Source organism: Physeter macrocephalus, chromosome 12 (genome assembly GCF_002837175.3).
Source record: "Physeter macrocephalus isolate SW-GA chromosome 12, ASM283717v5, whole genome shotgun sequence".
In the NCBI taxonomy this organism is placed as follows: Eukaryota; Metazoa; Chordata; class Mammalia; order Artiodactyla; family Physeteridae; genus Physeter; species Physeter macrocephalus.
In genome coordinates this window covers 26,186,690-26,209,451 of record NC_041225.1, presented here as the reverse complement: position 1 = coordinate 26,209,451, position 22,762 = coordinate 26,186,690, and the positions used below count along the sequence as shown (strand labels likewise).

Sequence of the window (22,762 nt, the reverse complement as noted above, 5' to 3'; positions counted from 1 at the left end):
GCCCCAGGACCGGGAGAAGGCGGCGCCCGCTCAGCCCTGCTCAGCACCGACCCGCAGTCACCGCGGGAAACACAGCTCACAGCCGTGGGCACAGCCTAACCCGTCTCTGTATCTTAGGTAGGTTTACTGCAATTAAGTTCAAAACGCTGAAATCCCTATTTCTAATTTAATAAAAACATGAAAGGCAGCTCCTGTAGAAAATACCCTCGCTCTTAGAGCAGTGCTGGAGTTACTGTTTTGTGGGGTCCTTAGCAGTGATTCTTTCGGAGACCGCTTATCACGGTACTGAAGGCTTTTGACCCAGTGATGAAGGAGCAGGTCAAACACCACCATTCCTCAGCGTCGATGGTATTCAGGACCACACGCATACGTCTGATTTACAACAGAGCTTTTGAAGAAGTTGGTTCTCCTTTGTTTTTAACCATGAGAAGCAACCTGCCACAAACCCACCCATGGCAAATTATTCATAACAGCGACATCACTGTCTCTAATTCAGTAGTTTTCCCCTATATCGTGCAAGCCTTTTTTTCCAGAGATAATTTCCATATATGCTATAGACTGATGTGTGTATTCCCCAAAACCTACATGTTAAAGCCCTAGTCCCCAGTGTGGGTATATTTGGAGATGGGACCTCTAAGGAAAGAAGCTTAAGTGAGGTCAGAAGGGTGGGCCTGATCCAACAGGACTGGGGTCCCTATAAGAAGAGGCCCCAGAACTCTGTTCCATATGAGGACACAGTGAGAAGACAGCCATCCGCGAGCCGGAGGAGAGTGCCCACCAGACACAAGCCTCTGGAACTTTGATCTTGGGCCTCCAGCCTCCAGAACTGTGAGAAAATAAATTGCTGTTGTTCAAGCGCCATCCCGCCCCCCCGCCCTCCACCCCCGTCTGGTATTTTGCTAAGGCAGCCTGAACTGACCAACACAAGCGTTACAACGTCACTTACACGCCTTCGTTTTCTCTTAAGAAAAATGCACCACTAACCCATGCAGCTTACACCTCCATGTCCTTAAGAAGACAACTGAAAGGCTAAAAATGACAAAACAAAATTTTTTTAAACAAGGTTCGCGCTAAATTATGTTTTAGTAGTCTTTCAGATGTGGGTTCAATCATGGTTTCATACAGGAGAGGATACAAGGGCGGGAGAAGGAAGTAGAGACATTATAAAACAGCCCTGCATGTTCTTGGGCCAAATCTACCAACCAGAGTTTCTCTGATTAAACAATCCTTCTGTCTTTTTTATAAGTAGATATCCCTGACTAGGTGTCATTCCCACCCTAATCAGCACTGCTTGAATCAGAACATAAGGTTCATTTACAGACAAGTGTGTCTTTGTCCCCACACCCTGCGCCAGAGCCCTGGCTCAGAAATTTTACCTGGGGAAGGGGTGAGAGACAGGCCACAAAACCTACAGCTCCTGGTCAATTTCCACAGAAAGTGACTTCATTTGCAGTAGAACGTGGAGAAGTTCAAGGTCATAGGCACTTCAAAAACAGTGGAATGGGGCTTCCCTGGTGGCGCAGTGGTTGAGAGTCCGCCTGCCGATGCAGGGGACGCGGGTTCGTGCCCTGGTCCGGGAAGATCCCACATGCCGCGGAGCGGCTGGGCCCGTCAGCCATGGCCGCTGAGCCTGCGCGTCCGGAGCCTGTGCTCCGCAACGGGGGAGGCCACAACAGTGAGAGGCCCGCGTACCGCAAAAAAAAAAAAGTGGACGTTTCGGTGAAAGGCAATTAGAAAGAGTTTCATAAATTAAACGAATACAGTTGAACTGCGGCCGGCTAGTTTTCAGGAGAAAACCTGGGAATAAAACAGCTGGAAGGAGCTCTCCTGGGGTCAGAACAAAACTCAGACACCGACCCCAGGAACTAGTTGTTCAAAGGAACCCAGATTTGACTGGAATATTCTGCCGATCCATTTACACCACAAAGCTTTGCTGAAAATAACAGACCAATCAGCTGGAAATGAGTGAAGTTTAACAGCCAGGTGTGGTCACAGAAAGAAACCAACCTCAGGCTTAACAGGACTCGGGGGAGAGTGGTGCCCAGACTTCACAAAAATGATCCAGCCGGTCACTAAACAATAAACAACAAACCGCAGGTCGGGGTGTGGGGTGAGGACCTGCACCCGGAGCTGCTGGAGACAGGACAGCGCGACGCGCGGCCTGGGGAAAAGCAGGCGTGGAAGGTGTCTGCGAGGTGACCGGACGTCACATCCGGCAGAAAGGCTTCAAAACAGTCATTATAAACATGTCCAAGAAGCTAGAGGAAAGCTTGCTTAAAGAAGTAAAGGTACAGTGACAACGGGACTTCAAATACAGAATGTCAGTAAAGAGACGGTAGCTCCAAAAGGAAGCAAATCAGTGTATTAGGGTGAAAAAGTATAATAACGGAAAAAAATTTTACTAGAGAGGCTTGACGGTAGGTTTCAACTGACAAAGAATTAGCAAACTTGAAGACAGATCAATAGAGTCTATGCAATCCAAGTAAGAGACAGAAGAAGGAGTGAAGAGAAACTGTCAGAACCTCTGACACTCAAACCAGAAAATGAAGAAAAAGTCTCCTGTTACTGCATGGAGGTTCTCCAAATGTTGCCATACCTATTTGGTTTATAGTGTTATTTAAGTCTTCTATTTTCTTCCTGATGTTCTGCCTGGTTTTTCCATACACTGTTAAAACTGGTGTATTGACGCCTCTGACTATTATTGTTGAATTGTTTATTTCGCCTTTCAATACTGTTAGTTTTAGTTTCATGTATTTTGGTGTTCTGTTTTTAGGTGCATATATATTTATAATTGTTATATCTTCCTGATAGATTAAACATTCATCTTTTTAAAATGTCCCTCTTTATTTCTAATACCATTTTCAGTTTTAAATTCTATTTTCTATGATATTAGTAGAGCTACTCCATCCTTGTGTTTGCTGTTTGTATATTTTTTCCCATCTTTTATTTTCAATCTATTCGTATCTCTGAATCTAAAGTGTGTCTCTTGAAGACAGAATACAGTTGGATCTTGTTTTTTCTACTCAGTCTGAAAATCTTCACCTTTTAACTGGATTATTCAATCATTCAAATACAATTTTATTATTGGTATAGTTAGATTTATGTCTGCCATTTTACTTTTCATTTTCTATGTGTCTCAAATCTTTTTTTTCCTCTGTTCCTCTTTCCCTGCTTTCTTTTATAGTATGTGAATATCTTCTAATTAAGCATTTAGATTTCTTTAATGATTTTAAATATGTATGTGTATATACATATATATGTAGTATATACATACAAATAAAGATCAAAACATAAAGAAAGCAGAAGGAAGAAAATAAGGAAGATTAGAGCTGGAATTAATGAAGCAAAGAAGAGAAAAACAACAGAGAAAATCACTGTAACCAAAATCTGGTTCTTTAAAAAGAACAGCAAAATGGACAAACTTTTAGCTATACTGACCAAGAAAAAAGAAAGAAGACTCAAAATACTAGAATAAGAGGTGAAAGTGGAGATATTACCATCAATATTGCAGAAACAAAAAGGATTATAAAGGAATCCTTGAACAATTGTATACAAATAAATGAGATAAATTAGATGAAATCCTAGAAAATACAAACTACCAAAGTTGATTCAGGAAGAAATCTGAATAGACAATATTACAAGTTTAGAAATTGAATTTTTAACCAAAATACTAACCACATAGAAAAGCTGAGGCCCAGATGGCTTTACCACTGAGTTCTACTAAATATTCAGAGAAGAATTAATAACGATTATTCACAAACTCTCCCCAAAATAGAATAGAACATTTCCCAAATTAGTTTATGAGGCCAATACAACCTTAATACCAAAACCACAAGTCATCACAAGAAAACTACAGACCAATATCTGTTTTGAATATGGATGCAAATATCCTCCATGAAATACTAGTGAACTCAATCCAGGAACATCTGTTAAGAATTATATACCACCATTGGGCTTCCCTGGTGGCGCAGTGGTTGAGAATCTGCCTGCTAATGCAGGGGACACGGGTTCGAGCCCTGGTCTGGGAAGATCCCACATGCCGCGGAGCAACTAGGCCCGTGAGCCACAACTACTGAGCCTGCGCGTCTGGAGCCTGTGCGCCGCAACAAAGAGGCCGCGACAGTGAGGCACGCGCACCACGATGAAGAGTGGCCCCCGCCTGCCACAACCAGAGAAAGCCCTCGCACAGAAACGAAGACCCAACACAGCAAAAATAAATATAAATAAATTAATAAACTCCTACCCCCAACGTCTTCTTTAACAAAAAAAAAAAAGAATTATATACCACCATCAATGGGATCTACCCCAGGATTTCAAGGTCAGTTTGACATCTGGAAATGTTATACATCATAGCAACAGAATAAAAAAAAAAAAAAATCACACAATCATCTCAACAGATGCAGAAAAAGCACTTGACAAAATCCAAAACGCTTTCATGCTAGAAAACACTCAACAAACTAAGACTAAAGGGGAGTGTTCTCAGTCTGATAAAGAGCTTCTACAAAAGCCCATGTAGCGGGTGTAGACAGTCGGCTCTCTGAGGAAAAGGGATGAGTTTTGAATCCCAGCATGTTCGTGCTTCAGCTGCGTGAGACAAGCTAGGCGCCTAACCTTTAAAAGATCCTTGCCTACACAACGGGTCTTGAAATGCCAAATATACCACAAATGGAAATATTGGGAGAAACAAGTGGGGTAACGTAAATATGGTTATACCAAACCCACAGATCCTATGCAAACATTGCTACCAGTGAGGTTATCTGTCAAGCAAAGCAATACAAATTAAACATTATATGAGCAGAAACGGTGAAAGCGTTGGCATGAATGCTGATGATAGACGCCAACATACCAACAAAGTATGAAAACAAATTCGCACTTTGGCTTACTGTACAAAAGTCATATTAATTAGGGTCAATGATACAAACTCTGTGCGCGTATGCCCGAACGAGGGGTGAACGTTCATGTCTCCTGATTGACTCTGAGGTTTCATTTGCTCAGCTTTTCACACGTGCGGTGCTCAGGCTCCCCTACGACGCCTCTCCCCCGCCCACAGGCGGATCCTGCCTCACGGTTCTACGGTCATGGCATTTGCTCAGGATTCTCAGGATTTTAATCCTACGGTCAAGGTCACAGTCAGAACTAGAAATCCCAGAGTACTCGCTGCTCAGGACTCAGCGTGCTCTGTGAGGTCACATGTCAGCTTTTAAAAATCAGCAGTAAAACCTACACCCAGAGCAGGCAGAGTATTTGGTGCATGAGTTTCCCGGGTAGAAACCAAGCCAAGCCCCAGACGCCATCACCAAGGGCCAGGGAAGAACTGACCCTGCCGTGCTTTTGGAAAGCCTACCTGCTGCCAGGATTCCCTCGAGCCCTGAGAGGATTTTTGATTTCCAAAGAGAAAACTGGTAAGACAGTTTCATACTGTAGGAAATGAGTCAATTCACAGTTTCCGGCTAAGCAAAAGAAATCTATTCCAGTACGGTTCAAAGTACGTGTATCTTAACTTATTAGAAGATTGAGGAACCGAAAGTTCAATGTTGAGTCCGCACTGCCTTTGGAGGAGGAGGGGTCTGCATCTTCTCTTCCTGCCCCTTCGCCCCCCCCTCCCCACTTCTCCTCAGGTGACAGCACCAGGGCTGGCTCCCCGGGGGGCATCCCCCCAGCATCCTGTCCCCTCCCGCCCCTGCCGGCCCCAGCCCCCCCAGACCTGCCCAGACTCTCGCAGTCCCTCCTGAGATGCTCTGCATCAGTACCTTTACCAGGCCAGCTGCTGGAGGCTGCCGGTGACCTCAGAGCACATCTCAGTGATCTTACAGCCCTAACGCCGGGCTCCTGTCTGCATCCCACGTCCGCATCCTATGGCGACAGACAAGCTTCCCACACCCACCTCAGCTGTGCCTTGGGGTTCCAGCGTGGCCCAAATCGGGCTCCGAGTACTGAGCGTTCTTAATTGCCCCTCAGAGCTTCAACATCGGAGCAAAAGAACTCCAAGTTTATAAATCATCTTTTTAACACGTGGTGTGTTTTTGAAGGACCAAAAACACTCGAGCTTCCAAAATGACCCCCAGAACCTCTTACCCACGAGTCACGGCTCACGGCCATCCAGGCCCCCAGGTTCCGGCCAATCCTGACCCTTTACCCCTGGACAGCATCCAGGGAGGACCGACTGCACACAGCATCTCTGCTCCGATGAACGTGAAGCCCTCCTGCTCTGGAAGCTGAAGGGTCGGTGTCTGTTTATTTTACTCATGTTGAGAGTTATGAACGTTCACTAGACAAAATGAGAGAAAAACGTGTCTATTCCTCAGAATTTGAAAAAAAAATCTCCCAGCTGCCATTCACATGTCACATTTCAAGCCTGCCTCTGTGGCATGTGCATTTTTTCATGGGAGCCAGAGAAATATTTTCTTGCTGCTTCCCCACCATGCAGCGGCATCTCTGAGGACTCCATAGTAAACAGTACCAAAGAGACCCAATTTAAATGCAGGCACCCTTCTCCCTGTATCAGTTTGTTTATCAAAAAGTCACTATTCCCGGAAGATTCCAGGCACAACAGAAGTCCAGCAAGTCCAGGAAAGAAAGATAACTTCTCCTTCGTGCTGCTCCAAAGGCCAACTTGTCCTCCTCTGTCACCCCGATCACCATCCTGAGACCAGGTCCGAGGCCTCACAGCCCCTCGCCCAGCACGGCGCAGGGGCTTGAGAGGTGCAAGGGCAGAGGGCCCCATGTGGGCGGCGCCCGAGCCAGACGGCGGAGCCCCTCCCAGGGGTCCCACTGAAAGAAAGCGGAGAGAAAACCACTTCATCTAGGTCTCCGTGCTGGTCTGAGCTTATGCCTGTTTCCTGCCTGCATTTCCTGCCGGACGGGAAGCTTCCAGAGAGCGCGGACTCCTGGGTTTGCTCGTTTCACACCCTCAGCCTGCCACATCTACGGCAGTGCTGCACGGGGCAGGCATGCTAGAATACTTGTCGCGTCAATAAATGCTGGAGAACACGCAGCACGATGGAAAAGGCTCCTGTCTCCAATGCCCACTGCACGCTGATACAGAACCACTGTCCTCCCAACCCGGCCGGGGGCGCGGCCTCCTCATCTGAAAGCAGGCGCCTGAAGGACCGCTCGCTGGGCAGTGGGGACAGGTCGGTGAGGTAGGTGGAGTGACAGCGCTGTACCCGGCACACGCGGGGCACATAAATAGAAGAATATTATACAGGTATTCCATGCACAGGGACAGGCAGCAAGCAGGACAGAGAACCCAGGCTCCGTGCTTGTTAAAGATGTTTGCAGAACCTGTGTAAATCATCTTCCTTATATTCTTAAATTCTTCATGGTTGAACAGTTAATCATGCATTTGAAAATTCCCCTTTACATAATGATTGAAACTGCTTTGAACAAATTCGAAATACGGTAAGTCAAGAACAGAGAAATATCTTTATTGTCTATAAAAATAAAACACATTCTAAAAGATTCATAGGTGGCTAAAATCACTGGCACCTCTAAGTCTCGACGTTTTCTTTTACGACCGTTTTGAATAATGGAAGCTGCAGCTTTATCCTACGAATAAGGAAATCAGACATAACAAACAGTGCATCTCTCTCTACATTTTCTTTGTCTTTCCCTCAGGATTTCTGTGTCCAGGAGGCATTAATCAGCCCTCGAAGGCTTTCACTTCCGCGAAGCAAACCTTTCAAATCCCTGGAAACCTCCTTCAAAGTCGACGGGGGGGGGGCCATTCTAATGGGAGTGACCACCGACCCAGCATAACGTTAGAGCAGGCGCCACGTAGAAGCAAACGCTACAACCGGTTCCTATTTCTGCGTCTAACGATTTATCTACTAGGAAAATCTCCATTACTGGCTGAAAATACATGAACTTCCTGAAATGCTCTAATCTGCACTGGGGAGTGCTCTGAGTAACAGTTCCTTCCTTGAAAAACGCACGTTTTATCCACACAGCCCTCCAGTTTCCCCCGGGCTAATTAGCCTTTATTTCTAAATGCAAATCCATACTTCTAACTACTGAATCCTTGTTGTTTTCATCTAAATGAAGAGCCTGTTAGACTCTGAAAGCAACTGAATCAATGGATGTTTGTGAAATAGGCAAGTCTGGTGTCAGGCAATGGATTTACTGGTCGATACACTTTCTCACTTTTCAACCTTCAGTTTAATTTGCATAACACATTGATTTTTAAACCTATTTTCTTATTTATTCCATAGGAAGCTAACTTAAGAACTTATTCAAGAGAAATGGACACGGGGATGAACTTTCTGGTGGTAAATGAGATGTCTGACAAAATGTCTTAAAGGCCTTAAAACGTTTTAAACTTTTCATTCCATAATCTTACCGTACTACCTATTCTAATGAAATGATGGGTGATGTGAATAACAATGTATGCATAACGACATCAGAGCAGTCCCCAAAATATGTTTTAGAGAAAAATAAGCTCCTGGTCTCATTATAAAGGAATAGTGGGTAAGCACCAGGCACAGTGACAGGACAAACGTCTCATTAAATCCCAATGTCCAGACACCCATCCACAATGTTCTCTCTCTATAGAAAAGTCCAGACAAACATACGTCAAAGTGATAATGTAGCTTTACCTCATGGTAAGATTTTAACGTATTAACATTTTCCCCGCACATTTATATTTCCCAAATTAGCCAGAACTAATGTTTTTAGCTGTGTACCCTATGGATATATGTATACATGTGTGTGCGTATATCCATATGGATATACGCACACACATGCACACCCGTGTCCGCACACACGTACACGTGTGTGTGTGAGGAAGGGCCCCCCACTGCCAGCGACTCCTGCCCGTCACACCCGCGGGTGCTGCGTGCCCTTCAGAGCTGCATCTCTTCTTCCCAAAGGCCCTTCTAACAACCTGCGTCCTCCAAGTCCGATGGTCCTTGTCACCCTTGAACTGTGACACCTTACAGCTTTTGGACATCTAAATTTTTCTTCCAATTTAACTGTTTGCTAGAATATAAACATTTAGATGACAGAAAGGAGGTTTCTTCCCCTTTGGAGCACGTGGCACTACATGGTGGTTAAGGAATGTTTCCTGCACAAGTTCCACGGTGGAGATTCAATCCTTCCAAGTTCTTAGGGGACGTGTAGGCGGGGCTCAGGTGGCCAACACCAGGAAGGGTGAGTGCTTCTCCAGGCAGCGGTGCAGGACCCCATCTTGGAACCCCGGAACTGGCTGGGTCTCCCCAGTGACACGTCCTGGTCCTGGTGTGCAGTGTGGACACACTGCAGGTGGCGGGCGGTACGTGGGCACTGGGACCAGGAAACGTAGGGAAGTTATCTAGTTCCCAGTTAGAGGGAGACGGGGCGTCTGAGCGCCATTCCCCAGACTGCAGAAGGAGACCACGCTGACTGCACGGCTGTGAACAAGCCTCCGTGCCTGTGGGCGGGCCAGGGCACGTGAGCCTGGACCGACCCCTGAGCTGTAAACGCAAAGACAGCCAAGACCTTCTTCTTTCCCAAGAGCAGAACAGTGCCGTCTCTGACCCGCACACTTTCCCCTTCCTGTGGACATCCGGCAGTGATCTTGGTAACAATTTGTAATAATTCCCGAGTCCACGAGATGCTTAAATTCCACCCCCCAGGGAGCCTCCTGTCAATGTTTTCTAGCTAATATTATGCTATTGATCTTATGGAAGCACAAAAATGAGTAAATGATAAACTCAAGAAAGTATGAAACAGAAGAAAACAAAACTCTGTACCTGTCTTATTTCCATTTTTTGACTACTCCTTTTACAGAGGCCAATGCTGTGCAATGAATTCTTATGTCCTTTTAACAAAATACACTGCCTTTTTTATACTCTTTGTAAATATTTAAAGTCAAAAAATTAATAACTTTTGGAGAGGCCACAAAGGATAACACATATATTACTAACAATGACATTTATAATAAATGATAAAAATAGCCAGTTGGCCTTTATTGATCCTGGCTTTGTGATGACACTGTGCAAAATACTTTGTAAACTATGCCGGTTTTAACCTTCACGATAACCCCGTTCAGAACGTCTTACTATTGTTACCCTTTCATAGATGAGGAAACTAGGGCTTATGCAGATCTATCAATTTACCCAAGGTCACAGGGCCTGGAAGGGCACAGGCGCACCCACGCCCACACCCAGGCACGCACGAACACACACGTGCACGCACACCCCAAACAAACAGAGCTCAGAGTCTGGTTCCACAGCCGCGGTCTGAACTGTAACGTCAGGCCACCTCGTGAAAACTGCCGGCGCCTCGTCTGTGCAGTAAAACCACACAGACCCTGCCTTTAGGACTACGCAGAGTTCATTCCTTCCATACCTGATGCTTTGTTTTAAACACGTGTGTTTTGATATTTAATACAATGAAGTCTGCTGGCACGGTACCACGACTCTAGTAACATGACCATTTTTTGCACCCCGAGTTTTCATCACTTAGATCTTTCTTCTGAGACAGAGACGCTGCATCTCAAGGAGACACTGGAAACGCAAACTCTAACCCGAACACCCAACGCCAGTCTGGCGGCCGGGCTGAGGGCTGTGAAGGAACAGATCTCCGTGCCAGGCCATCACTCAGCCAGGACGGTATTTTACCCGCTTAGACATGACTGGGTATAAGATGAGGAGGAGGCTGAAAGCATCCTGCATCCTTGGCAATCCCACTGGTAACTGCTGCACCGGGGAGCCCTGGGGAGCGCCGGTCCTGAGCCTGGGGAAGGAGCCGTCGTCTCGGGGTAAGAACAGAGCGGAGGCCACGAGGAGAAGGGGGCTGCTGGCTGTCAGAAGCGGAGGGAAGCAGACTGACAGACGGGGCAAGGCATGGGGTCTAGGGTCAAGAGTCAAGAGTCACCTGGCATGCCCAGGACCACCTGCCAGGCAGAGGCCGGAATGGAAATGCAAACGGAACCAGGTCCGTTTTCGAGAGTCTGACCTCAAAAGTAATTAGAAAGTTGGTCGAATTCATAAAAAGCAGGGCTCCCCTGCACACCCCCAGGCCTGGGGTCAGTATCTAAGGAGCAATGGGACACGTTCCTAGAGACAGCAGCCGGCTGCTCTCTGTGCCCGGGGTACTTTGATCCGGTCGAACGATATCACTGAGGGCCTCTCCTCTCAGCAGCAGGAAACTCTGTCACTTCAGCTCCTCTGCTTTGTTGTGATGATAGGGATGCTGGTGAAATGAGGACAGAGACATGCGATCCCTCAGCAGCTGGTGGAGATGGAGGGTCTGAGAGAGGCGACAGCCGACCCTGGAGATGCTCTCAGGAACGCAGGGCGCCCACGGGAGGGCCCTCGTCTATAGCGACGCCATTCTCCCACCTTAAAATGCCCTCCTGTTTACTGTCATTTCAAACTCTGAGAGCCTCTTAAATTTCTATACACAAAGGAAAGGAAAATCAATTTAACGTTCCAAGGGGAAGACTTGTGAGGACACCGACCCTATTCGGATAAGAAGAAAAGACCCGAACATCCGAGAGCTGAGACTCTGCGGCGTCTCTCAGTAGCTGGGGCTCTAATCCCCTCAGGGTCTCGATGAATAAGCCTCGGAGGTAAAATAAGAGGGGCTACATTGAGAAACTGCCATCTGATGCACCGGGAAAGAGCGAGAGAGAAACACCGTTTTCCGAGGCAGCGAACCCAGCCGAGACGAGGAGCGTGTCCCAGGATGAGTCCCGACACCGCGCTGCGGGGCGGCGGGCCGGGGGACAGGGGGGAGACCAGCGAAGAGGGCGGGAGCCCGGCCACCTGCCCCAGAGACGGCGACTCAGAGCTGCTCTGCGCCGGCTGCACCAGGAGGGGGCCCGGCTGAGCGGGTCACCCGGCTCCGGTCCTAAGCAGCACAGACCAGGGAAGGTTACACAACGGCCCTCGGGGGTCAAGTGGGCAGCGCTTCCCACGAGCCGCGGAGGGAGGGGCCCTGAGGCTTCCACGTGTCAGCAGCGGCCCCACCCACCCCGGCAGCCCCCGGCCCCAGAGGGCCGGCCAGCGACCCAGACGGTCACCGCTCCCGCCGGGGACAGCCCAGACCCGCCGTGCCTTCCGGCCGTGGTGAGAAGCCACCGTCCCAGGGCAGCACGTCTCCACGGGGGCGACTCACGTGGCCCGTGGTTTGGAGACGATCACAGAGAAGGCAGGCTGGCCTCCAGGGTTAAAGCCGGTGATCGAGGACCAAGAACGCACGGTGAGGTGAAAGGCTCACTTCTCTCCGCCGGCGTCCGGGGGCCGCGTCCTCCGTCCACACCCACAGCGGACGGCCGCCCCGGCAGGCTCTCCTCCCAGGCTGCCCTCCGCAGCCCAGGCCGGCTGGCACCCCGCCACTGTCGCGTCACGACCCTGTCGCGAGGCCGGGCTTCCCCGCGACTCTGCAGACACGGCCGACCAGGCAGCTCCTGCCCCGAGAAGCTGGCCCACCCCGTGCCCCCAGGCCGTCCACACCCCGTGTGCAGGGCGCGGCCGGAGGCCGGACGTTCGGGGAACGTTCCTAGAAGGGCATCATCCCCTCTCAATAAGCACACACGCCCGAACCTTCTCTCCCCACGATGGAAAGTTCAGAAAAAAATTAAAGACGCAGTGAGTTGAGAAAGACAGCAGCCTTGTTACTGAAAGTGGGGTCTGGCTGCTCGCTGCTCAAAATCCAATAAAGAGGCCAGGAAAGTGGAGAGCAAAGCCTGCTTTATTTTGGATGCTGGCAACCTGGGGGCAGGGTGGACTCCTGTCCGAAGGCCGACTTCCCCCCATTCCCCACTGACAGTCAGGGGGCAAGAGCTTTTCTAGACGGGGGGAGGGGCTCCCGGCAGAAACAGCACGGTCCGCTCTGACGGTCACCCTGAAATTGGTGCTGCCGTGCTCTGACCGGCATCATCTTGACTGTCTTAAGTACAGTTAATCTTCGGTTCCAGGGCCGGTCTGCTCCCATTCCCCTGAGGCCAAGTCTCCGAATTGTGGCAGCTTGTGTCACGGCTACAGCCTGGTCATCGCGCAGTTCACTTCTTCCACCAGACACTGGCGGGGTTTCAGTGTCTACAGGACGGCTCCCAGGACATGTCTCAGAATAGGATCTATAGCCCTTGAGGAGGGACTGAAGGTCCTTGACTCTGCTTACTGACTAGACTCTTATTATTCTGTCCTGTTTGTTTTCCTTTGCTTCTGCATTTTGTCACTTCTCTGATTAAACTTATTCTTTGACTGAAGTTTTTCTACAGACAAAAGGCAGGTGGAGGACACGGGGGTTGGGGAAGGACCGCAGGGTCCCGCTCCGTTCCAGCCTGACACCCGACAGCGCCCAGACCCGCTGTAGGATTCTTCTGCTGAGCATAAACAGTTCCGAGCCCGCCCACAGCAGGCGAGGGCTCTCCCTGAACTCCAGGAACAAGACAGAAAAGGGCTCGAAATCCTGCCCGAGCAGACGGAAACACAGAGGATGGCCGGCCACCAAGACCCTCCCTCATCCCACCCTGACGGCCGTGCTCCCCCAGGACAGGCCCGGCCCTGCTCCCAGACACCCCAACCTGCATCCTCCTGGATAAAGTCAAACTCAACGATGACCCCGGGGGCCCACTCTCGGAGCCCCCAGTGCAGAGCAGACGCTGAGCTCCTGACCCTGCTATGGCCCCCCCAGCACGAGCCCCACCCTACAGAAGCCCCTCCTCTTGTGGAGACGCCCACAGCCCTGGGATCCCGTCTCCCCTGCTCTGCTCGACCCCCGGCATTGAGAGAGCTGCGCTTTGAGGATTTCCCAACTACAGGAGAGGGGGGTTTGGCACAAGTATCTGAACATGAAACCATCCTTGGAAAAACAGATCAGAGTATTTAGCAGGATGATTCTGACTTGTAGCATCACTTTTGAAAATGTGCTTATCTGCAATATGTCTCCAGTATGGCTGCTGTAAAGCCCATCTGGTCCCTTCCACGCTCTTTACTCTGAAATAAGGGGACCTCCTACAAAGCAAAATGGGGTATTACTGTCGGCGAAAAGACGTCATTTCACTGTTACTTTCACAAATACGAAAGATGTGGGACAAGTAGAACTAAAGCTTTAGTTTCCTTCCGTCCCTTTGGAAAAAGGAACGAGATAAGTGACTCCTGACACTTTTTTTGGGCCAACATAAAACAAGAGCCCTGGGAAGGGCTCATCTGGGCAGAACCACAAAAAGCAGCGCCTCGTGTCAAGAATTCACCAGCGCGGGTGAGCCTGCCGACTCGGCAGTGATCACCCACCTGAGTTTCCTTCCTCCTGTTCAGGCGTATTCCTCAGCCCACAAACAGTCAACAGTGACTGTAACCCCAGACCTGTCCGCACACCTCTCAAGGGGTTTAAAAGCTCCCTTAAACCGAGTGTTATTTTGCGCTTTCTCCATAAACCCTCTTAGGAAGCGGTGGAGAACTCACATCATCTCCTGCCCACTTGGCTACAGGCAGGGGCTCCCTGCGGGCAGGTCACGCGGCCCCAGGAGGCCCAGAGGCAGTGCGGGATCAGAGGTGGTTCCCTCCAGACCCTGTTCTCTCCTCCACCCCATCCGCCTCCCCTCTTCTCGCCCAAGGCCAGAGCCCCAGGCTTTAGATCGTCTGGTCTGAGGCTGCCTCGTAAAGGCTCCCCTGTGGCTGGACTGACTGACTGGCAAGCACACATTTCCCTTGTTCTTAAGGATGGTCCCTCCCCCTCAGCCTCCTAAAATACACACACCAAGGCGCGCACCTTGCTCAGCCCAGGCCTGGGGCCCTAACCGGACGCGTCGTGGGGACGTGAAAGCACAGCCAACCGCGGACCAAGGCTCAGGGCGTCTTCGAAGGGACAGATTCCTAAGATGGGTCTGAGCCATCTTATCTGAATCTGCACTTAAGCTCGGACCACAGCCTCCGGGGCACAGGTAGCTGCACCCAGTTACTCTGTCAGACACAAAGCTAGGTGCTGCCAGGCGGGATTCTGCAAAAGTAATCCAGACCTGCAATCAGCTGGCTTTAAATTAGGAAGATCATCCAGGTGGCCCGATGAGGATGTGGTCTCATGCCCTTCACATCTGGGCCTGGAGGTCAGAGACAGGAAGTCAGATTCCATGCACAAGAGGTCATCGGTTGCTGCCTTACAGGTGAGGGGACATGTGGCCTGGAACTCGGGTGACAGCCAGCACGGAGATGGGGAACCCAGCCTTACAGACCCGAGGGCCTGAATTCTGCCAACAACCAGCGAGAACCTTGGGCAGGGCGCCGGCTTCAGGCGAGAGCGCAGCCCGGTCGCACCCCAGCATCGGCTTGGAGACCCCGGCACGCACACCCCAGCTGACCCGTGGAGGCTGTGAGATGATACGCTCGCGCTTTTGAAGCTAAATTTGCACTAACCGGTTATGTAGCAACGGAGAACGGAGAGGGTCCTGCTCAGAAAACTCTCGCCCTCTTCACAACCATCAGTCGCCCCAGGAAGCACGCCTTCCTCCTCACAGCGTCAGAGAAACGCGCTAATAACTACCTGATAGCCCAAAGCACGAGATTCTGCTGAGGAATCTGTGATGTCTCGCGGCTACCTCCCAGTGTCTGCAGACGTGGTCTATTTTCCTACGTGAGCCCTCGAGGAGCAGCCCTACTTTGTAAGGGGTCGGCTGTCACCCTCACCGGGCATCGTGCTGTTTTTACGCCTGTTTTCGTTTCATAACAAGATGCTCTCCCCCAGATTCTTATGGAACCATCTTTTCCTGTCCTGGCAGTCAATGATCCGACCTCCATTAATAGTGATGTATAATTTATGTAAAAGCTTAGCTCCCACTGTGCCCAAGAACCGCTGACACTAATGTCCACCTGACAGTGCACAGGTGCGAGAGGCCCCCGGCAGGGGACAACCCCGCCGCCCCGGAGGCGACGTGACACGGGAACCGTCATATACTCACTACAACTGAGCTTTATCATTGCAATACGTATCTCAAATGTTAGGTTTAAATACGTGTCTACTCTTTAGAGAATCTTTTGAAACGTTTTCGGAAAACTAAGGAACCTCAACCATCGTTGGACGAATTACTGTACTTTCCAAAAAAGGGAAACGCAGAGCAGCAGGTGACAAATTTTGGTCTTACAACTGGACGATGACAGGAACCCCAGGACACTGGCCTCTGACAAGCTCATCCCACTTGTTTTTTATCCACTCAAAGGGTCTCCTAAAAATCCTGCCCAGGCTATAGTTTAGAGCTTTGGCTTTTAGATTTTAAAAAGCGTTTGACGCAGAGTTGGCAATTTCTAAACCTGCTCCTTGCACGCCGCAGAGCGAGCGTCCCTCGGGAGACAGCACAGGAGCTGCAGAACCGACTCAGGCTGTTTGAGGCCAAGTGCTCAGGCCTCCTCTCCTCTTCCTCCTCTTCAGTGTGGGGCCAGAGGGCTACAGGGCAGGGGAGGGAACAGCCTCCCCTCTAAACGTGCACTTTAATACTGATGTGAGTCAGACAAACACACTCGATGAAATGCAGAATTTTAGTCATTCATTTTACGTTTTGCACCTTCCTGCCCATATTAAAATAATCATGAAAGAGTCAGCAAAGCCAATAAGATATGTTTGTTTCCATAAAACGACATGGAAACCTTTGGTTTGCTGTTAGGATTTGACAGCACTTCCCAGGGCGAAGGAGGGGCGTGTGACCACCCAGGGGCGCCTTCTTCAGTCGCTCTGTGTTCACACGAACACGGCCTCCATGGGCACACGCGTCTCATCAAGAAAGTACTCAATTTCAAGACAACGAGCACTCTTCCTTAGTTCACACAGTTCTCTCCCCACCTTCTTAAGAATGAAAGGAAACTCACCACCTACTTACTTCTCAGCCTTTCCACAGTGACCTGACAGCACAGTTGGTCACAGATGACACACTGTATTAACTTAGAGGGAAAAATGCTCCCTTATTCCACAAAACAGTGATGGACACACAACCTTTACAGACGAAAGTCTGAAATTACTTCATTAACCAGGCTCGAAAACTAGTGAGCATTTATTGAACACTGGTGCTGGTCTAACCTTCTCATTTTATTAATGAAGAAGATGAGGCCCATGGGGTTTAAGTGACTTTTCTGTAATTGTATGCAACGTGGGTAAGAGTACAGTCTTATTTCCAATCTAATTCTGTTAACTGTTAAAACTGAAAATACGATTTCTTCTTCTGACGACTATGTCTCAGAAGGATGAACAAACAGTCACCACTGGACAGAACCACCCCTGACGACAAGCCAGCTCCTGCTCTGATGAGTGCTTTCTTAGGAAGCTTGACTTTTATCGTGATTATGATGATTTTTGCAAATGCTAAATCCACCTGGAGACGAGGACATGCACTTCGGGGTTTATCGGCACTTCCCACTCCAGACAACGGTCACACACCTTACTTTTTCTGCTCCAGCTCTGCACCGTGAGACCCGAGCCATGGAAAGAGGGAGTGACACGGCGTCCAGCCAGCGCTTCTCATATTTTGGTTCATTAGCGACCGGCGAAGAAGGCGAGGACGGAGCCTGTGCAAAACAGACGAGAATCAACGGTCACAGAATCAGGTGAAGGCACCAAATACAGGGCGAGGCCCCGACAGACCCAAACATCACGTCCCCCAAACCCAAATGAAACACATTTCAACTGCTGCAAAAGCACATGTGATCGTTTTCTCAAAACTCTGGAAAGAAATAAGTGCTCTTCTATTTCGACGTAAGCGATTTTCTTCCTCTATTTTTTAAACAACATACTGCTCCAAAGACAGAAAAGTCCCAGGGAAGGGGACGGGGCTAAAACTGTTAGGAACCTGAGGGACACGACGAGGGCTCTGAGTCCAGGAAGGCTGTGAACGACCATCTCCACCTGGAAGGTCAAATCAGAGCGAGTTTAATGCATAATAATACTGACGACATGCTAACGGGTGCCTAGGTCGCAAGCCCCTGCCTGTTCATCAGTGGCGAAGTCCCCACTGTCTGTCCAAGGCAAGCAGAGAGGGAGCCCGTGGGGAGGCGTGGCCCGGTCCCTCCTCGGCGGGGCCCGCAGGGAAGAGGAAGATGCTCGAAGGCCTGAACGAAGCCACGCAAACCGCCAGGTCGCCAGCCAGGACACCGCGCGTGCCCAGTTCGTCACAGGGTCGGACGCTGGCCCGTCTCGCCCCCCGCGGAGAAGACAGCCCCGGCCCGCGGCTCCCGGGACGCCGCTCCCTTCACACGGAAGCATCCTGGCGGCAGCCGAGGCTTCCAGCCACGAGGGCAGGGTTTCCCGGCACCTTCTAGCTCAGGGACGGGCGGCCAGAGCAAGGTGCGAACGCCCGGGGCACAGGCAAACGGACGCGCTGGTTAGGCCGGCAAAGCTGGACCTGCCTGGGGGCGCTGGAAAGGCCCCCAGCTCAGGGAGGCCACTTCTGTGCCGTCCTGACAGGGGTCGTCGCAATGCAGGGAGGGTCTCGCCGAGGACGGCAGGGCCTGCAGGGCATGCAGGGCCTGCAGGGCGGCGACGGAGAGCGCTGGAAACGGGCTCTTCAAAGGACGGCCGAGGCTGCGTGCGAGCGCGGTGCTAGGATGCTGCGGACCCACCTCCACTCTAAGACTCCAGCAAGACCCGACACCGCCCTTACGGCGAGGATTCCTTCCAGGCCAAACTCCCAACGAGTCTAGCGTCTGACCGTCTCAGGCCGAACAGCGGCCAGCCCCGGATAAAACATATCGGGGCCTAATCCCGGGACCTGGTACCTTATTTAGACAAGGGGTCCCCGCGTGTGTGATTAAATTGAGGGTATGTACCCGGACTATTTGGGCACCCTAAATGCTGTGGCATCTATCCTTACCAGAGAGATACAGGGGAACCCGGACAGGAGGCAGCAGGGCCTTGTAAAGACAGAGGCGGAGACGGAAGCCACATGGCCGAACGACCAGGATGCCGGGGGTAGGGGTGGGGCTACCAAGAGCGGGAGGGGCAGGAAGGACCATCCTCTGGAGCCTTTGGAAGGGGCAGCCTGCCAATGCCTGGATTCCAAGCAACCAGAGGCTGGGTTTGGGTTGTCCTCATAACATTCTTTATTTAAATGCATTAATTCCACGGCCAATAGCTCAAAAGCAAAGGTACTGTAACATTAGAAGATTAAACTAGATTTTATTAATGTTCATTTATTGTCATCTTTTTGCATTATGTTCTAGTGTCCGGTAGAATATTTGCTTTCGGTGTACACATGACACAGCATTGGAAGGCCTACAGATTTATTACTTTACTATGGATTTCATACTGGCTTTACTGAGATACCCGTTTGCCTACATGTACTGCCGCTGCCTGTGTAAGAATTCGCTATAATTTATTATACATTGCGGCATGTCTTCAGTTATCAGTTTTCACTGAGTTTTATCACTGTTATTTGCATTCACAACACTCCATTTAAGGTATCAGAGTTCATCAGGAGTAATGTTTTTGTGCATTTTCTTTGAATGCGGTTTACTGCTCTCACTGATTCAAACTTGTAAGCGACAACAGGCATCGATAGTCAGAGTTACGAGAATAATCCTGCAAAATCACCACTTAAAATGTCATCATGGATTCCGTATATAATGAGCAATATTTAAATGAGCACAAGAATATGCTTATTAAATAAAATCATTTTAAATTTACTTTTCAAAATGTAGGATAAAAAGCGATTCCCCACTAAGGAAAACATTTTTTTCCTTTATAAAATCAGGTTGCATTTCATAACCTAATGGGCACATTTTAGCAACAGACTATAACTTTTTAAAGGAAGCTTTTTGTTCCCTCTGCTTTGGAAAGCTTCTACCTCAGGGGCCACTGACAAGCCCAGAGTTTCATGTCATACTTGACCAGCGTTTCCTCTGGAAAAATACTTTGTATAATCCTGAGAACCATGAGGCTGAAGGAGGACACCAGGTCTCCGTAGATCAGTGGGGTTTTCTGTGATGCTCACATGGCCTCCTTGATGGTGGGTTCAGGGGATGCCTGGGAAAGGAGGAGGAGCCTGGCTGGGGTCCCCTCCAAGCTTGCTCCATCCCTGGACTCCTGCCATGGGCTGCAGGACACAAGCTGCCTGCCCTCTGTAGCTGCGAGCCCTGGGGTCTGGGGGAAAACAGACTGGTGGCCCCAGCACTGCGGGAGCCTGGAGCTCCCGCTTCTGATGGGACACCAGTAAAGTTGTGCCCGGACAGACCTTCCAGAATCTGTGGTCAAGGCTGGGGCCGCTCAAGGGCTGGGCAGGCTTCCCCTCTGTGTGCAAGTCCCCGTCTGAGGGGAGCTCATCACCCGCAGGAAGGAGAACATCATGATTCTAATTTCAGCCCGAAATGGCACATCAGCTTTAGAGCTTGCAGAAATCACGAGGCGTGTTCCCCCCAGCTGAACCGAAACGCCGTGGGTTGTACCCGTCAGCTCTCCTGATCGTGTGGCACAAACCAGGGAACTCAAGTCTTACGACACCATCTGCTGCTACCCACCACCCAAGACATCGATTTTAGAGGAGGAGGGACAAGACGTGTTTCCTTCCATTTGATGTATGATGCAGTCAAAGGTGTCAGAGGAGTGAGGAAAAGAAGGCCGTCCTGGTTCTAAAACATTTATATGTGACCCATCAACTCACAGAACCGTTTACGCTAGGACACCTTAGTTTCTTTGAGCTGGAGATTCTGAGTTGAGATGGCTCAGTGGAGGTTCTACCTCGTGGGACAGCATCTCGACTGTTTTTTGGGATCCCTAGCGTGACGGGACGCTGCCGTGGAACTCTCTGCCTGCAGAGGGCTACGCACCACAGAGGATTCTGAAGGAGTGAGTGTCAGCCAAGGATGCTGCATTACAGCCACGATCATGCTTTCCCTGAAGTCACGAATACGAGCGGCAAACTAGTGAGGGTGGACCTCCTTGTTCTCAAATGCTCTACCTGTGCATCCTCCACTCCTCACCTGTCTCGTTTCTTGGGTGCTGGGATACATCTTTAAGTCATCTTTTTCATGAAAAATGTTCAATGTTCAATACTTGATGTTTAAGTAGGAGATTTGAAGCCAACTTTTTAGGTATTGCCACCTTATTTCTACTTTGAATGGCTGAGGACTTTCCACTTTATTCTTCTATTTTTAACTGAACTATATTGAGGCGTCAATTACATATAATGACATGTACTGATTTAGGTGCACAGTTTGATGAGTTTTGACAAATGTATCCACCTCACGCCACCAAGCCCTAAATTATAATACAGAATAATTCCACCCCAGCCACCAAGAAAAGTTCCCTGCGCCTGTGTATAGGCATCTCCCCTCCTGCACAAGGCAGCCACTGATCTGACTTCTGTCACTATAGATTACTTTGAGTCTTCTAGGACTTCTATGCCCAGAATCATACAGGACATACTTGTGTGTGAGGCTCCCTTCTCTCGGCAGGAGGTCTGTGAGAGGATCCTCGTTACTGTGTATTTCAGCAGATTATTCATTTTCATCACTGAGTAGTAGTCGACTGTCTGCATGTGCCAGCATGTCTTTATCCATTCACCTGTTGAACGAGACCTGAATCATTCCCAGTTTAAGAACAATATAAATAAAAGTGCTGTGTTGTCAGTTAAATTTGGGTGCCAAGCTTGCATTCCTCGGATAAAACTCATTTGCTCATGACACATTATTCTTCCTTTGATTTGTTCATATATTTGAAGATTTTTGCATCTACATTTATGAGGGTCATTGGTCTGTAATATTCTTTACATGTAATGCCTTTGAAAGATTTCGTAAAATTATTCTGGCCTCATAGAGTTAGCTGGGATGCATCAAATCTTCTATTTTCTGAAAGTGTCTGTGAAATTGACATATTATTTCTTTGATAGGATTCACCAATTACAGAATACTTGAGTTTTCTATAGGCCTTTGTTGCCCTGAACAGTCTTTCACAGCCTTGCATGTGATCCATCTTGATGAATGTTCCATGTTCACTTGAAAGGAACGTTGATTCCACAGACTTTAGACACAGTATGCTGTGAGTCAGTTAGTTGACTCATAAGGTTGGTTACATCCTCTATCTCCTTACTGATGTTTTGTCTACTTGTCTTATCAACTTCTGAGCAAAGAGTATTAAAATCTCCAACTATGACTGTGAGTTTGTCTGTTTCTGCCATTTCTGCCAGGTTTGGTTCTCATATTTGGAAGCTCTGTTACTAAGTGCAATCTACATCCAGGATTATTACATTTTCCTGATGAATTGGTCTTTTAATCATAATGCAACATTCCTCTTTGTTTCTTGTACACTCATTGCCTTAAAGACTTTGTCAGATATTAATATAGCCACAATTATTCGGTTTCTGTTTATAAAATATATGTTCTCCACTCTTTTAATCACCACCTATTTTCATCTTTACGTTTAAATTATAATTTCAGTAGAAAGCATAGAGTTGGGCCTTTCTTTTTATCAAATCCAGTCTGACAACTTGTACCTTTTAATTGGAACATTTAGTCCATTTACATTTATTGTAATTCTTATGTCACTAGGTTTAATTATTATTTAATTCCTATTTGTTATTTGTTCCTCTTGATTTTTCTGCTCTGTTGAACATACTCTTTTTAAGGGGTTGATCAATTTTTTTTCATTATTCTCTTGTATCTTCTCATTAGTTGTAGGAATCATATTCTTAATTTGTCAGTTTATTTATTATATTGTATCACTGCAAACTTCCCATCTGACACATCACTGTTCCTACACCTCATGTTACAAATATAAGAACTTTACAGCAGAATAACTCAATTTACCTGACCCCATCCTTTGTGCTATTCTTTTTTTTTTTTTTTTTTTTTTTTTTTTTTTTTTT

General features: G+C 48.7%; 1 protein-coding gene across 18 annotated transcripts in view; it reads right to left on the bottom strand.

Annotated features, from left to right (window-relative positions):
* SNTG2 (syntrophin gamma 2) overlaps positions 1 to 22,762 on the bottom strand; it is a 198,653-nt gene that overhangs the window by 47,170 nt on the left and 128,721 nt on the right. For all 18 annotated transcript variants that reach the window (XR_003682319.2, XR_003682321.2, XR_003682322.2 and 15 more), the window contains one exon: positions 17,347 to 17,474. Coding sequence is in view for 14 of the 18 variants with exons in the window: in XM_028496836.2 (XP_028352637.1) it covers positions 17,347 to 17,474 (128 nt within the window). In the remaining 4 variants the exon portion in view is untranslated. The remainder of the gene's footprint in view (positions 1 to 17,346; positions 17,475 to 22,762) is intronic.